Genomic DNA, 17,739 nt, shown 5'->3' on the forward strand with positions numbered 1-17,739 from the left:
TGCCCACACACCCAGGTGAAAGAAAAGAGTAGCCAGCTCTTTTGTTTTTCTTAAGCACCCAGCCATTTGTCCCCCTAGCAACACGTATGGGGAAAATTCCTTTAACAGAAAAAAAAAAGCCAGGAAAACTCCTAAAACTCCAACAGTATTGAGGTTAGACCGGAAAAATTCATCATCCTCAGTGAAATATGGGGCTTTTTTTTTTTTTTTTGACTAATGCTTGTTAAGCTGTAGTAGTTTTCAATCTAGAAAAAACTGTCCTGTCTTGTCAACATGGCTGCCATAACACGGCTTTCTGTAATCAGGCAGGGAGCTGTTAGTATGAATATGTTCTGGGAATCAATAAATGATAATAGTGATGCCATTAAGATTTTTGCCTTTTCTTTTATACCCCTGTTAAACCTTTTTACAACTTCTGTATTCCTAGTGTTTTTGCCTACATTCTTGGACTTGTTTGTCAAGCTAAGAGACTAAACATTTTAGAAGCTTCGTAGCTAGGGATCAGTGTGCCCCAGACCCCAAGGTCCTCTCCAGAACACATTCTGTAAACCAAGATAGAACCATCCAGGGGAAGGTTCCTTGGAGAGAGGGGCTCGCTCGAGCCTCTCATTGGGGAATCTTTGATAGATATGCTAATTAGTGAAGCCTATAATGTTATACCCAATGTTGGGGGGATTACACGAGAAGAAAGACAGAGACACAGGGAAAGACTCGGTGGGGTACATCTCAATGCGTATGACCTGGACGTGTACACCTAAGGATCCTTAAAGTAAATACCAAGGTAAAATCCCTTTTCCCCTTCTAACCGTGTATGACTCTTGATTTTAAGACCAGGAAAGGCATCAATAGAGATAAATTATTAGCTAACTAGCAGCATTTTTAATGGTAAATTAAACACCTGTTTAGATATTTTCCAAACCATTAGAATTTTACAAGTTTTACCACAAGATCTGTTTATAAAACTTTAGATTAGTAAATTTAGTTAAAAATGTGAACATCTTTAAGTAGTAGCTTTCCAGTTAAGTCTCTGAGAAACTCTTAAAGATATTTTTCTGTATTAAATTATTTGAACCAACATAAGGATAATGGTTAGATATTGAATTGTATTGTGCGTTCAATAGTTTTGCTCCTTGTGAGAATCTTTTGTCTAGAGGTATGAAGATATTTCTTTGAGAATTGAAGGGGTGTGTGTCTAGGATATTTTTGATCCACAAAAGTTACATCTTTGAAAAATGGAAATAACTCCTAAATGAAAATGTTACTCTCAAAAAAGAAAAATAAGAGATTTTTTTAGAGAATATTTTTCTTTGTTTGGAATTACTGCATAAAATACCTGAATAAGTGTATTTTTTGTACTTAAGACTATGGAATACAGTTTTTACAGATATGGTACCATTTGCCTTAGGAATTTCAATATTAGTGCTTACAGAGAAGTAAACACTTGTGTTACTAAAATGCAGGATGAACCTTAAAAAGCCTTCACTTTTTGCTCTAAACAGGACAATTATGTTCAGTATTTCCTTTTCAGGAAAACAATTTGCCCTATCCTAGAGGTTTTTTTGGTATAAAACAGAATTTATGCCTACTTGAGGCATCTGTTCTCTGTGTTAATTGAATATGAGAATAAATATTGTCTAATATCCAAACACTACTTTTCACTGCTTGCAATCATGTGTTGATTCAGGCAATTACTCCTAGCAGCTTCTGCCAGCTGAGTTTTTTGAAAGCAAATTGTCTTCTGTGATTTCAGGGAATGCAAACCTGTCCATGAAAGTTAAGACAGCTAAAACACAGTTAAAGCAGTTGGTGGTTTTGTTAAGAGATCTTGAAGAAACATGAGCAGCCTATCCTCACAGTTTTGTTAGTTGAGACACCTAAACTTCCAGACCTCTATAAAGATAGGTAGTGAAGGTCAAGCTTTTTCTGAGGCGGACATCAATCTACTCAGTTCCCTTGAGGTAATTACATGGTATGGGCAGGTACTGCCTCGTCTGTTTCCTGTGCCCTTTTTATTCTTTGAAGCATACAAGTGTCAGTAACATTGGTGAATATCAGTGATTGCTTTCACTGGACCCCTTCTGAGAGAATACAAGAGCCTTTGATCTACTTACCTTTGAAGGGTCTGGTCCTTGGACTTCAGACAATGTCAGGATCTTGGCTTTTTCTTTTAAGACATAGTTTGGCATCCAAACAAATTTTCTCTTTTTCTGGAGGAGTTGCATGAGTTTGTCTTTAAGCCTTAGTCAAATGAAAGTCTTACAGACTTTTATTTGTTGTGCTAGAACACTTGTATGTCTCTTTAGCTGGACTTGATGTAGGTAAATAATGCCAAAGTTGGAAACTATATAATGCTGTAAGAATTTATTTTCTCAGAAAAAAAGGTAGTTGTAATAACTGAAACCAAGCAAACAGGGTTTTCTGGGCTGCATAATTTTTTATTTTCTTAGAAAAAATATAGTTGTAATAACCAAAACCAAGCTAACAGGCTTTTCTGGGTTGCATAATTTATTAATTAGCTCTGAACCCAATAGCACTATGTAAATTGGAAGCAACGTGGGATTTGGGTCTCTGTGTGAATTTACTTTTCTTGAAGAGTGAGAACATGACATAGAATAATTTGGAACTGCTTTTGCTGTGTTTCTGAAAGCTGTGAGAGTAGAAGCTACTTTGGGGGACTGAAACTGGCAGGTTTTGAAGAATAAGAAGTAAAACATCTACAGCTACAGCAAAGAATCAGCCAGGCTGATGCAGAAGCACATAGGTATTTGGAGGACTGATGTGGTCCTTCAGCTATTGATATGGATTCAAAAGCTTCAAAGCTGGAAGAACCTTGAGCTGTTTGCAGTACTTTCAGTTCTAGGGAGACAGGAGTGATAGGAGAAGATACAAAGAGATGAGCGACACCTGGATGTTTCTACTGCTGAGAGCTACATCAAATAATAGTTCAGGTTGAAAGGAATTGCAGGAGATCTATAGTCCAACCTGCTGCTCAAACCAAGATCAGCTATGACATCAGGCTTTTCAGGGTTTTATCCAGCTGGGCCTTGAAAATGTGCAGAATGGAGATGGCTCCTCTCTGGGAACCTGTTCCATAAAGCTGGAAAACATTTCTCCTTGTTTGAACCTCTTTGGAGTTCTTGTTCTGTAGCCAAACACTGCTGTGAAGTAATCGACTGCATTTCCTTGATAACCTCCTTTTAGATACTGGGAGGCTTGTTATACACCATGGAGTTATCTCCTCTTCAGCTTGAACATACCAAGTTGCCTCAGTTCTTAGATGTATTTCAGCTGCTAACTGTGGTGGTGACCATTCCCTTAGCCCACTCCAACTTTTTTCCTAGGTTATGAGGGATGTGTGTAGTTAAAAGTGGTCATTATCCTAGATGTGTTGTAATGACTGCCAACTAAAAGGTGATTAAACACTTCCCTTGATCTGGCTATGCTGCTATTAATACAGCCCAGGATGGTGTTAGCTATCTCCACTCATATGCCATGCTGTTGGTTTGTGACTGTGTACCATGGTTACTGGGTCCTTTTTGAGCATAGCTTCTATCCAGCCAGTTACAAGCCACATCACTTTAGGATAGTCTTTCTTCCTAAATGCAGGTCTTTGCACATGTCATTGTGGAATCTCAGAAGGTTCATTCTGGCCTGTTCTTTCTCTGTGACTAGAGAATGGCAGCTCTTCTGTTGAGCGTATCAATTGTATTGTGTCATACATGAAATCCCTATTTGTGCTTGGTCTTTGCATATTAAGTGCTTTAAGTAATTAATTTTGAGTTAATTATTTTTAAATTGAATGTTACAATTAACCCATCAGCCCAGGTACAAAAATCCAGTTCCATTATCAGTGTTTCCATTTGTTTAAAGTTTATTAATAGAGTTGCACCCTTCCCAGTTAAAATTTTTCCCAGTAAAAAATCACAAACTTGCCCCTTTTCAAGCTACAAACCACTGGTACACCATAAGAGTTACCTTTCCTGTGTTTACTGTATACTTTTACAAGTGTTTTGAGGTGTGTTGGATGTATTTTAATACTTTTTGTAAGTGTTTGTAGTGGTTTGGTCCAAAATACTCATTACTGTTTATCTGCTGTGAGATAAGAATTAGGAGAAATGCAAAGCAGGCACCAAACTTGAAAGAATATAAAGTTTATTAACAGACCTAAAAGAGGGAAGAAAAAAAAATTATACCACCTTCAGAACTCTCCTCCTCCCCCCACCTTCCTCCCTTCTCCCACTGACAATGTAAAAAGACAACCCTTAAGATGTTCAGTCTGTTTACCACTTCCATAATAACCTTGTTTAGTCCATTTAGAAAGAGAAGTCTCTTCTTGCTCATGCTATGAAAACATTATCACAACGAGACAGCCTCCCACTTCCAAATATTGTTCAGTCCATTTAGGAAGAGGAGTCTCTCTGCCTGCGTGTGAGTCCTTTCCCCCAACTTGCAGCTTTTCCCGCAACTGCTTTCAAGGGTCCGCTCTTGAAGTTTCTTGGGGTACAATTTTAAGGTTGAGACGTTCAGAAACAAAAACAGAGGCCCTTCTCCTTCCCTGGGAGCAAAGGGTCTTCATCATCTTCATTGTTAGGACTATCTCTGGGAGCATCTCTAGGTACTGAGGTTTTCTCCTTTCCCGTTTGGAGCAAAAGTCCTCATCTGGTTCATCTCTCCCTGTCCAAACTTCTCATGAAATTACAGCTGCGTCAGCATCTGCCTATCTCGGCGCAGGTGCTTTTGCTTACGAGTTGAACACTCCACCCCCCATATCTTCATGAAATTACAACAGGATACTCTGATATATCATAGCTTCACAACAGAATTTCAGCTTTAAGCATCTCCTCTCTCTCTTCCCTCAGGTTTTCAGCTCTTCACAGCAGTAAAAGGGTTAATCTCATCTCAGCCTTGCAGCTTTGCAGCTGGAATGTTGAATTTTTCTTATCGCAGTGGAGAGGGGGGAGAGCCGAGCCGCTCCGGCTGCCCACGGCAAGGCAGTGGGGGGGGGTTCCACGGCTGGAACAGGTCCATGGCTCCAGGATGGCCGTGGCCCGGCCCGGCCTGGCCCAAGCAGGAGAGCTTGGGGGGGAGTTTGCCTATTCTTAAATGTGGATCACAGAGGTGTTCACAACTTTAAGTGGCTTAGAGAATTGTCCATATTCAAACTGGCCAGCTGATAGGTTCTATCAGTTCCCAGAGGAAACTGTAAGCACCCCTTAGCAAGGACGTCCCTTCCGGGACTATGCTTGCTAACCTATGACAGTGTTTCACTTGCATTTTGATTCCAAGGCCAAAACCCCACCCAGTCTTAATAGCCAGCAGTTATTTTTAGTCACAGCCATTACTCTGCAGGCAAGTTCCATGGCAACCTGAATACCTGAATTTTAATGAAGGTATTGTATTCCCTTATCTCTAACTGATACCACCCACCCCTTGACAACAATGAGCCATTGGTGGACAGAGATGATCCATCAAAGGGAAAGCACCAATCGCCTTGGACCGAAGGGGCGGGCTGTGGGCGGACTGGGGGTGGAGCAAAATCTATAAAAAGGACGAAGCAAAGAGGTGGGCCCTCTTCTGTCTTCCCCTCTTGCTCTCTCCAGACTAGCTGTGGGAGACATCGGTGCTGGGCATTAAAACCTTACCCCTTTTAAGGGGCTTTTAGTAATTTTTTAAAGTCAGCCCAGCACTGCAAGTTCTTTTTCTCTACCTGAGGTCTAGTGCTGTCTCAGCCAGAAGATCTCAAATCCCTGTGCTCCTGGGGCATACCATCTACCGAGCCATAGGATCCCAAATTTTTATATTTTTTAATTTCTGTCATTTTTCAATTTTTCTGTTTTCAATAAATTAATCTTTTTAAGAGTTGTCTCATTTCTCACATATTGTGTCGTGATCTACCCACACCCGGTTCACTGTTAGCTGCAGGTCTTGTGAGATTGCACTCTTGGCTTATTCCAGGTGATGGATAAAGCCATTAAACAGATCTAATACAGACCTCTACAGTACTACACCCATTCCAGCTACTACCATCTGGGCTTTACCATCAAACCACTTTTATCAATGTTGTGATAAAATGTAGTTCAAATGAACAAACCAAATGTAGTTCACATATCTAGACTTAAGTTGTAACTTAGCTGTAAAAATAGCTGTGTGGGAAAGTGCTAAAACTGAGTTATATTTGATCTACTCACCCTCCTTTTGTCCACAGCCCTGATCATTTTATCATGGAATTTAACTGGGTTGGTCAGACATGATTAAGCTTTGGTGAATCCTCCCTGAGTATTCCTAATCACCTTTGCCTCTTTCATGAGCCCAAAAAGTTGTTCTAGAAGGATTTGCTTTGTAACCTTCCAGGGCTGAAATGAAGCTCACTGGCTTATAGTTCTTTGGCTTCTCCTTTTGACCTTTTCCAAATATAAGTGTGACATTTGCCTTTCTTCATTTGCCAGGGACTTGCCCCAATTTTTGTGACCTTTTGTGATGATAACAAGCAATGTCACTTTGACATTGGCTGGCTTTGTCAGAACCTTTGAGTGTAGGTGAGCTGGCCTCTTCAACTTCTATGGGTTGAGTTCTCACAGGTTCTCTCAAACTCAATCCTCACCTATTGCTTGCAATTGTTCTCCTTTTTGTGTCCTTTTACTGATCATAGAGGCTTGGGAGTAGACCTTGTCAGGGAAGATTGAGGAAAAAAAGGCGGTGAGTATGGTGACCTTCTCTCTCTGCTGTTGATAAAATAGCTGTTTTGTGTTGAAGTCTGTTCATGTTTTCTTTCCTACCATGACAGTGGTAAAATCCCTTCTACTTGTCTTTGTCATCTTTTGCAAATGCTAATTGCCTTTCCTGAGGCACCTCCTTTCCATCCCTATATACTTAGGCAATCCTTCAAAATTTTTCCATGGATTCCTGTCCCTGTCTGTGTCTCCTATAAGCTGTTGACTGGCCTTGTGGTTTTCTCATGACCCGCCTTTTTATCAATGCCAGGCTTTCTATATGTTTGGTTTCTTGAATACCAGGAGGACTGATGTAGTACAAGAATTGCTTGAAATTTTGAATTATGTGCTGTTGAAATCATGCCATTCTGAGTAGAATTGTCATGGTTTAGGAATGGTATTCCCCAATTTAGTGTTCCTACAGAAACACTCCAAACTGTGTGCTGCTCGATCATTCCCCCCCCTCCTCTTCTTCCTCCTTCTGTGATGGGCTGGAGAGGAGAATTGGAGTAACAAAAAGTAAAGATCATGGGTTGAGATAAGGGCGGTTTACTGGGCACAACAATGAAATAAGACGACAAACTGTAACAGCAACAATACTAATGACAAGGTGTACAAGAAAAAATAAGCCATTGATTCACCTGTGATTGCTCCCTGTGGAAACCCCCAAGCATACCCAGTCCCTCTGCCATGCTACCCACAAGGGAGCCCTTCCCCTGTCCCCAGAAAAAGACATGAGGTGGTATAGAATAACCTCCAGGTCCTAGCCATGCCCACTTCTGGCTACTGCAAAAATGAACCCTGTTCTGGCCAGAACCAGGGTAAGAATATAGTCAGGTACGTGGAAACTTCAGGAGCAAGTTTTGTACTTGAAATCAGTATTGATGATGCAAGATGTGATGTCTTTCTGAAGAGAACTAATGTATTAATTAAAATACAATGACTTTTGTTTATTACATGTAATCTGGAGCCCATATCCAAATGATCAAATTAATTTATGACCAGAAGTCTAAAACACAAGCCTTGGTAATGGAAAAGAACATAACCATAAATGATAAATTTTTCTTAGAAGGAATATATAAGTTTCTTCAGTTAAAAAAAAAATAAGGGGAGCAGCTTCAGAAGTTGTATGATGTGTTAACATGATGTGATACCCATAGATTATCTTTTAAAAATATGTAGAATACTTGACATAAGTATTTTTGATAAAAATGTTCTAATGTTGAAACTTTCCAGATTGGAAAGAGAGTGTTTCTCCTCAAACAATCAAATGAAAGAAGTGATTGAGGAAAAGAAGAAGGTAATTATAGACCTCTCTGCAAGACTAGGAAATGCTGAAAAAGGCTGCAGAGAATTACAGATGGAACTTGCAATGGTAAGACAAACAGCCTATGGCACTCATTCTTTAAATATACTTTTTTAAATATACTGTGAACATAATCTGCATTTGCTGTGCCAAGATGTGGAATAAATCTGACTTTGTGTTACTTCGATTTTTTATTTATATTACTTTTTTTTGTGAAGCGAGTAAATGTAGCTAAGATACTGGAGAAGCGAATTCAAAAATGCATTTTTAGTGATACAGCTAGTATTTAAATGAGGAGTTATTTGCAGAAAACAGTTGTTTCAAAAGTATGGATATGAGTCAAGAGTAACCAGCCTCTGCATTCCTAATGAAGAAGACAATTTGTAGATACGGATTATGATTTTGTGTGACGAATGTTGTACCTTCCTACACAAGCTGTTTTTTTCTCAGGTTTGATTAGTTACCATTGTAGGCCTGCTTATTTCTGTTTCAAATAATATTTTGTTTTTAGTGCAAGCATTTGAGTGCAAAAATTTTTGAAAATGTCTTATTTGAAGGTGACAAAGTTTTTAGTTGATTGGGTTTTTATGTTTTGCTTGGTCTGCATTTGTCATATTGGATATATTTTACAGAATTACTTCATGAAATCTTTTTCCTTTTATATTAGGAGTTGGTGCCTTCCACTGTCTCTACCCACCACAACTTTGAATAACAATTTTGCTATCCTCTTCAATAGCAGGACGGTCAAAGCAAAAAGCTTAGGATATCTTCATTAATGACATAAATGAAGGGATAGGAGTGCACCCTCAGCAAATTTGTAGATGACACCAAGCTGAGTGGTGCAGTTGACACATCTGAAGGATAGAATGCCATCCAGAAAGACCTGGACAAACTTGAGAAGTGGGCCCGTGAAAATCTCAGGATGTTTACCAAGCCCAAGTGCAAGGTGCTGCACCTGGGTCAGGGCAACCCCTGGTGTCAACACAGGCTGGGGGATGAACAGTTGGAGAGCAGCCCTGCCAAGAAGGACTTGGGAGTGCTGGGGAATGAGAGGCTGGATGTGACTCCTGAAAGAAAGAAAGCCAAACATGTCCTGGGCTGCATCCAAAGCAGTGCAGGCAGCAGGGCCAGGGAGGGGATTCTGCCCCTCTGCTCTGCTCTGGTGAGACCCCACCTGCAGTGCTGCATCCAGCTCTGGGGTCCCCAGCACAGGGGGCACATGGGCCTGTTGGAGAGAGTCCAGAGGAGGCCACCAAGTTATCACAGGGATGGAGCAGCTCTGCTATGAGGAAAGGCTGAGAGACTTGAGTTTGTTCAGCCTGGAGAAGAGAAGGCTTTAGGGTGACCTAATTGTGACGTTCCAGTACCTAAAAGGAGCTTACAGGAAAAATGAATAGAGTCTTTTTGGAAGGGCATGCAGTAACATGACAAGGGGAATTGCTCCAAACTGAAGGTTTACATCAGATAGTAAGAAAAAATTCTTTATTGTGAGAGTGGTGAGGCACTTAAACAGGTTGTTCTCATAACAGAAGTTGTGGATGCCCTATTCTTGGAACAGTTCAAGGCTGGGTTGGATGAGACTCTGAGCAACCTGGTCTAGTACTAGGTGTCCCTGTTTGCAGCAGGATCATTAGAACTAGATGAACTTTAAGGTTCCTTCCAAACCAATCTATTCTATAATTCTATGATCTAGAAAACCCTATCTTTCTTCATTTTGTAGTAGCATTTATAGTATTTCTATACTTAGCCAATTTTTTTTTCTAAACTTGTGAATTTCTCTTCTTCCTTTCTCTTGGACCTATGAGTGTAAGAGATGACCTACATTCAGGGAAGTAGCTCTTCCCTGCTACTGACAGGCATTGTGCTATTCAGTATATAGGAGTAGAGATCTGCATCAGAGAGTCTTCAGATTTGTTGGTGTCTACTCTTCAGCTGATGGAGTTATTCCATACATTGTCTTAGTGTTATCCACTTCCCAGGTAGATGGGTAATTAATAAATTGAGGAAAAATAAAATTAAAAAAGCCTTCTTCTTTTGGGAGGACACAGCTTCTTCAATGCAAGGATTAAAGTATTAAAAGACATTTGCTGCCTTAGTCAACCTGAAAAAATCATTTTATCAGGCACAAAAAGAATACAAAGAAAAATTCCTTAGTAAAATGTATGTTATATGTGATGAGAATTCAGGACAAAATTCTATTCATGCTAAGGTTTTTTGGTAATGGCCACAGTATTAAATGGTGTACTCAATATAAACATTGTGTTACTGAAATGTAAAAGCAAATAGGTTGCCCCACTTGAAAGAACTGCCTTATTCAGATAGCAGGTTGTTGTAACTGTTTTACTTTACTGGAATGATTTCAAGCCACAAGATTGTCTTGAACAGGTAATAAAAATAACTCATTTTCTGAGGAGCTGTATTAGAGGTCCCCCATGGGATTAGATTTTTATCACCTTGGATGGCTTTGTATTTTTCCTGAAGACTTTCTTATTTGTTTGGGAAGCAGGAGTGCCTGTGTGTGGTCTTGTTTACTCAGTATAGACAGCTTTTTTGTTATTTTTCTTCCCAAAATCAAAAAGCAGAAGACTATAGCAGAAACTAAGTATAAATAGCATTCAGTATACTGTTACTAGGCTTCCCTTTACCTATACTAAAATTGTGTGAAATTGCCAGTGCATTCTCTTCCCTTTATTTCTCCCTCCCGCTTTCTTGATCTGTTAATTACTTTCTTATATTTTGTACTATTATTAGACACCCTGAATATGTCTTTTCCACTTCAGTCTGGTAATCTTGAGTTGGTTTCTCACGGTACTCTTAACATACAGGTTAATGTTTCTGTTTGTAAAATATTTGTAGGATACAAAAAGTTCATTATTTTGAAACTTTGTATGAAAAAGTGCTTTTTTTTCCCTTAGTGGATCAGTTGAATGTCAAGTTAAGTAGTTATTCTGCTTGTAATTTTAAATATCACCATGTGGCAGAAGTGTGCCAGAAACTTGCATGGATCGAATGTGGTAGGATCTGTTACTATCAAACAAAATTGCTTATGAATGCTCAGCATGAGAAGGCTCTCAATATTTACATTATGTTTATTTGAATAAATTGGTCTCAAGCTTGTCTTATTTCTAGCTAGGGTTTCTAGAAATTTTTAGTTTCAAGGATACGAATTTAGAAGAATGGCCATTGTGATTTAACTTGGTTTAAAATGAAACATTCCCAGCTGTATTCCTGCCTCGTGGAAAGAATAAGAGGTGTCTTTAGGAGTTTTAAGTTACTTGGGATATTTACATTTCTAGTACCTAGTTGTGGATGATCTTAGTATGGGACAAACAGGAGATGTTAAACCTTTATTTTGTGAGAAATGCATATTGAAATTTGGAGAACTTGGCAGTTCACCGGAATGCATGTTAGGAAAGTGAAATAATTTAAATACTGTATTTTAGTATAAATTCCTTTAATTTGGAAGACATTTCCAGCTCTTTTTATAGATTCTATCAGAACTAGCATAATTTGTCTATAAACTGTGTAGTAGATTACACACAGCCTGTCTTTCTCCCCGTGGCATGTAAATCTTTCTCTTACAGCCATGCCTGCAGTCATGCTCTGTTTGCATCTCAGCTGTCCGTAAAAGCCTTGTAGGTTATTGTACACTGAATGTCAGAACAGAAGTGTTTGAGAATCTAGTTCCAAGATGTACACATTAACAATTGTTCTTTAATAGAAGTGGCCTAGGTATTGACTGAACAGACAGTGAAGCACCCTGAGAATTATAATTCTGTTCTACAAATTCTGTTGAGTAGAAACTGGTACACAATAGCAAAGATGTAAATGTCATCTATGCAATTTAATGTGGACAATTTCTTTCAGTTAAAAAAAAAAATCGCAATCCTAATACACACTCTTCATTAATTTTGTGCTAATGATTGTTAAGTGTTGTTTTACCCTGACTCTTTTTTTTCTTGCCTTAACATAGGTAGGAGTGTTTCCTCCCAGATGCTACTTCTATTTATGTCCTAGTTTAAGAAAACTAGTCAGTCTGAAGCATATGCTTAAATGATCTTCTGCAAACAAACCAATTTTGTAATTTATTCGGGAAGTGCAGCGGTCACTCAAGCTGTGTTGTCTTGGTGTTCAAAGACAAGAATCTAGAATTTAAAGCTGCAGTTCTCAAAAAATTTTCTGACTTGGAAAAAAAATAAACCCTAAAACCCAAAGAGATATTTCATAACATTCTCTCCCACCAAACGTTGTTACAAATCTGTGTTTGTGGGACAAGAATAGTTCCAATAAAATTTGAGCATTTTGTAAGACTGAGATACTAAATTTCTTGAGTGATTGTATTTAATTTACATGTGGCCAGATCCTTCTGTAGATTTTTTGAATATTCCAGCCGATATAAGAAAATAAAAGAAGTATTCAATAGTTTGATAACTTGAGCAAAAATGAGTAGTAGCCCAAGGAGAGAGTTTGGTGGTGAGGGTGCTGGTTTTGTTTTGGTTTGGTTTTTTTACTACAATTTATGCCTGGTTGCTGAAAAATTTATGCCACTTTCCTGCTTTACAGAGCATCACTTGAGTAAAACCCGTGTTTTGTGAACTGTGGAGCAGTCTTTTGTATTACTGTAAATGCTTTGATTTGCTGCCCCCAAGGTCATGCCTGGTAAACATTCGGATACTTTTGTAAAGAATTTACATGACCACTTTGATACAGGAGTATCTGAACATGCTGCTCTTTGGTGGCCATGTGGATAGTTATGGATTTGGCTCTTACTCTGCCATCACCAGCTGGGATTTGTACTTCAGACTGTGTGGGTGAATTAATCCATGTGCAAGAGAGCCCCCCAGGAACCTCTTGTAACTGTAAACAAAGCAGAGAAAGTTCCTCAGGAGTAATGGCAGTTCCTTGTACAACTGGACCCCAGCTCCGTGCATACTGCTGCAGTGGTTTGTTAAGGTAAGGCCTCAAAGTCCTGCCCACATGTTTATTTTTAAAAGGTTGTTGAACTTGAGATACAGATGCACATTTGCAGTATCAGGTTCTGTGGGCTGTCCTGGAACTCTGCGTAAAATTTACATTTATTTCAGCAAACCATGGCTTTTGGAAAACGCTGAAAAAACAATGGGACATAATTTCTGTATGGAACAGGAACAAAAATCAAATACTGGTAGTTAAGGAAAATACGTCTACAACCAAGGTAGTAGGAAATTGTCCAGATAAATAAAAATACCCTTCTGGAAGATTAACACAAGTCTGACAGTGAGTGGAATAATTTTATAAGCAGTTGGTTTTCTGAATAGTCCAGGTTATCCTTACAGATACAGATACAAGGTGTTTGGAAAAAAGATTTTCTCCTCATTGGGGTCTACAGTATTTTTAATGAAAAATGCTTGGCTTCTCTTTAATTTCTTTGAAAGGACAATTGTGTTTTGAAATTGGTGATTAAATAAATATGTTGCTAAGCACATTTTCTACTAAAAGGTTTTTGTCCTCAAGAGTTGTTGTATGATAATAGGACCCTTTTTTAAGGATATGAAGTTTGTATCAAGGAAGCATTGTACATGCTAAAATTCAACATATATTCTGGATTCAGAAGGTATGATTTTTCTCCCATGTTATCAGGTTTTTAGCCTTCAGTTTGAAATATATTGTGAAGATGAGAATTGTCTTTGGGAAGTATAGGAAACACTTCTAGTATATTTTGACAATTTTAAGTTCTCAAGTGTTCATGGAAATGCCACTAATCTCAGGGACCTGGAATTCTCAAAGGCAGATTCTGCCAGTGAAGACTGAGGTGAAAAAAGCAATGAGAAGGCTTTTTCTCTGTCCTAGTCACCAGATCACTGCCTCATTAGTAAAGGGCCCACATTTTGCCTAGTCCTCTTTTTGCAGGTGATGTACTTTAGAAAGCTTTTTCTGTTTCTCTTCACATCCCATGCCAGATTCAACTTTAGGTGGATTTTGGCATTCCTTAACATATCCCTCTAGGCTTGAACAATGTCTCTGTATTTTTCCAAGTTTACTATGTTTGAACAACCTTCCTTATGCTTCCTATTAATGCTTGAATTTAGTCAGGAGTTCCCTGCATACCTATACAGGCCTCCTGCCTTTGGCTTTCGAGGTTGTTTTCAAGGATCACTATCTAGGTCAAGAATGGTCCATGCTGGCGTACAGGAAGTCAAGCAAAGTCAGCAGAAGACTTACTTTACAAATATTCTTCCACCTGTTTCTGCTAATGTGGTCTGTGAAGCAAACTCTCTTTATATAAAGGCTTTAGTAATTTTGTCACCTGATTTCCCTTTTGAAATAACCTAGGAAACACTTACACCTGTACTTTTCCAGCAGTTCTATGGGAATGGCATCCCCTAACAAACGTGTTGATGGATGGAGTTGTTGAGAAGGATTGTAATCACATCTCCTGGAATAGTTGTATCTGGCAGCTGCAATTGATTGTGTTTGACTCTATACTCGTGCACTCCATTTTCCTTTTCAAAGTGAAGTATTATGCATACTCCCTGTATTTTTTCAGACTGAAGAAAACTAAGGAGAAAATAGCTACTGCTATAAACTATCAAGTGGGTGCTTGTGGAGGAGATGGAGCTATGCTCCCCTTATATCTGTGCATTAGAAGTATAAGAGAAAACAGGAAAGTTATAATTACCTGTAAGGAGAAAACAAAAACCTTCACTATGAGGCTTGTGAGATATTGGAGCAGGCTGCCTGGAGGGTTTGCTGAAACACCATCTTTGAGGATACTCAAAACTTGACTGAACAAGGTTCAGAGCAGCCTAACCTGACTTTGAGCATACCATGCTCTGAGTGGGGAGTGGGATCAGATGACCTCCACAGGTCCTGTCAGCTTAAATTGAGTCATGATTTTATGACTGTATACATTCTTATTAGATACCTGTCAGTGAGACATAAGAAATCAGATCAATAATAGATCCTTCTGGTCTCTTAACCTGTGCCTGGATTTTCAGCAGTGTAATTTACAGTGTTTTTTTCTTCAGTTTCTGATAATGGGGACAGTGATTGAAAATGGAAGTTAGATACTAAATATTTTGCAGTTCAAGTGTAGAGAGACTGGCTAGTCTAAGTAATTTCCTTTTGATCTGTATTACTGTTGAAAAAGGATTAAAATTGACTTAGGAAGTGTAGATACAGTTAGCAAGTAAAGCACAGAAAAGTGGTGAAGGCTGAGTAGACTGGAACACACTGACTAAATTATGGTAAATAAACTAAACAAAATGGAAAAATTGGATGAGAAGATTGAAAAAAATTCTCACATTTGACTTTTCCATAGGAAAATGTTTGTCTGGGAAGATTTAGTCTGACCTTCTCTGTGCTGGAGTATTTTATGTAAAAAGAGCATTTATTTTATTATGATGTTTTCATATTGTTGTATTTTCTTATTTTTAATTTGTGAGGTCTTGGAGATGATGTAAGTACCTGAGAGTAAATTAGTTTAATGTGCTTGCATCCCATAAAATATTTTTACTGGATCTCAGCATTTACAAGCTCTATTTATATAGATAATTTTATGGAGTAGGAATTAAACCTTGGCTATTTTTCAATATATAGAAGTGACTTGGAAATTCTTTATGAAGTGTAGTACAAACTCTCACACAAGGAAAAGTGTGTAAATGCTACAGGGGACCTAACACTGAAATACACATATGAATAATATATTAGTTGATATACAGTACATATAATTAAAATTGAAAGAGTAAAGCAAATTTATAAAATATTTAAACTGAATAGTGAAGAACACTGCAGAGAATTAAACGCATTTCTTGGTTTTTTTTATCCTGACAGTTATATGCTACCAGTATGTAGCAGTTTTCCTGGGGAGGATGTTTCCCACACATGAGAAATTGCCTGGGTTCTTTGACATGCAGTGAAGCATAACTAAAGCAACAGTTTCTGGATGTGATAAAAAACAGTAGAATTTTGCTCAATAAAAAAGGTTAACTTTCCATTACCAAGTAGAAATGGGAATTACCCAAACAGGTGTTAGAATTTAGAATGAAAATAAATTGAGCAGTTGAAAGTCATGAGACATCTTTGACCATAACCTTTGTCATAAGAAAATCATGAAGTTATTTAAATCTAGTTTCCTCTTGAATTGGGGTGGGGGGGTAGGGATGGTTGGTTTTTGTTTATTTTTGCTGCTTTTGGGTTTTCTAAATTGCTGAGGTATATTACTTTTTGTCAGTCAGCAGCTAAAATCATACATTTCCTTGAGACGTCAAAACTACATGTACCCAAAAGGTCTTGTCTGGAATTATTGGATGCATGTCTTTGAAAACTGCAAGTTATAATATCAGATATAAATTGAAGGAATGATTTGGTATAGTCTTTCTATTGTAGTGATTTAAAAAATCTCCTGTAGTTCTTTTCTGGCCTCAAAAAATTTGGTGTCTAGATTTGAGCAATAGACTGCACTTAGTGGATAGCTTTCTTTAAGAAAATTCAGTGATGGGAGCTGAAGAACTGTGTAGCTTTATATTCCATGCATAAAGATGAGTTTTTGGTATTGAAGAAATCCCTATCTAGCATGGAAGATATTAACAATTGAAGTAGGCAGGTTTGCAATGAGAATAGGTGTGGGATTTGACTGAGTGCCAAATCATGGATTTCTAGCCTGTCTGCCAGTAGTTTGGTGTCTTTCTGAATGCCCTTGTAGGGTATAACAATAGATTTCACTGCTTGCATAGATGGACAGAATTTAATGTCCATTAAGGTACTTCTAAAGCAGAAGATTATGAAGACTAAGTTTTTGTACAACCATCTTTTGTTTTTCTTTTGAAGTCCTTTAGTTTTATGTTGTGTGTTACAGGGTTCTGTATTACTTACTTGTTATGTCATGTTAGATCTCTTGGCTCAAGAAAAGACATACAAAGAAATATAAGAGAAATTTAAAGAGGAATAAGTATATCATTGTGATGTGTACTTCTTCTGTTTACTTATTTTAATGTGTTCTCTCCCTGCCCCCTCTTGTCTTGTCTGTTCCTCCTGTCAAATAAAGGCCAAGAAACACCAGGTCTTTCTAACAGAGACGTATGAAAACAACATGAGAGAGCTGGAGTTACTCTTGGACAGCTTTGCTATGTCAGGCCAGCGGACAGCAGGTTAGTTGAAGGTATAAAATGACAGATGCATCTGTCAATGTTCCAAAGTCACTACATTGTGGGAATTCTGCAGATGCCTCTTGCATTCCCTCTTCTCAACATGCTTTGATTTGATGACATGATAAGAGCAGTTCTCACAGCAGTCAAATGGCCTTGCTAGCTGAGAAAGGGTGACAGATTGTGGACCTGCTGTTGTCAGCCCAGAGCTTGATTTACAAATGCTGGGGTGTATATGATCGGTCAGAAAAGGGCTCACTTGCTGTGCTCTAAATCCAACTGAGAAAAAAGTCCTTACAGTATACCTGCAAAGGGAACAGATGTTTTGCCTGAACTGAGCCAAATTCTGAGGCAACCTTCAGCAACTTAAAGGTCATATATTCAAAAAGGTTGTGTAGGACACATGATGCAACACAATACTTTTTACAGTTGATTGTGGACCAGTACTATGTTACATTCATTTAATCTCATACAGAACAAATATTTCTCTGTTTTCATTAAAATTAATTGTAAGTCCCTGGTTGTCACTCTGCTACCTGGCTTTACATATAATTTTTGTATCAGACTCAACAAACTGCTGCCTGTTTAGACATTTGAA

At 38.3% G+C, this 17,739-nt stretch overlaps 1 protein-coding gene across 1 annotated transcript in view; it reads left to right on the top strand.

Annotated features, from left to right (window-relative positions):
• The window catches only part of CCDC171 (coiled-coil domain containing 171), a gene marked incomplete at its 5' end in the record, with an annotated part of 157,865 nt that overhangs the window by 30,476 nt on the left and 109,650 nt on the right, over nucleotides 1-17,739 (top strand). Inside the window, 2 exons of the mRNA XM_082301536.1 lie at nucleotides 7,947-8,085; nucleotides 17,042-17,144. Of these exons, the coding sequence (XP_082157662.1) occupies nucleotides 7,947-8,085; nucleotides 17,042-17,144 (242 nt within the window). The remainder of the gene's footprint in view (nucleotides 1-7,946; nucleotides 8,086-17,041; nucleotides 17,145-17,739) is intronic.

This window comes from Coloeus monedula (genome assembly GCF_965178545.1).
Source record: "Coloeus monedula genome assembly, chromosome: Z".
NCBI lineage: Eukaryota > Metazoa > Chordata > Aves > Passeriformes > Corvidae > Coloeus > Coloeus monedula.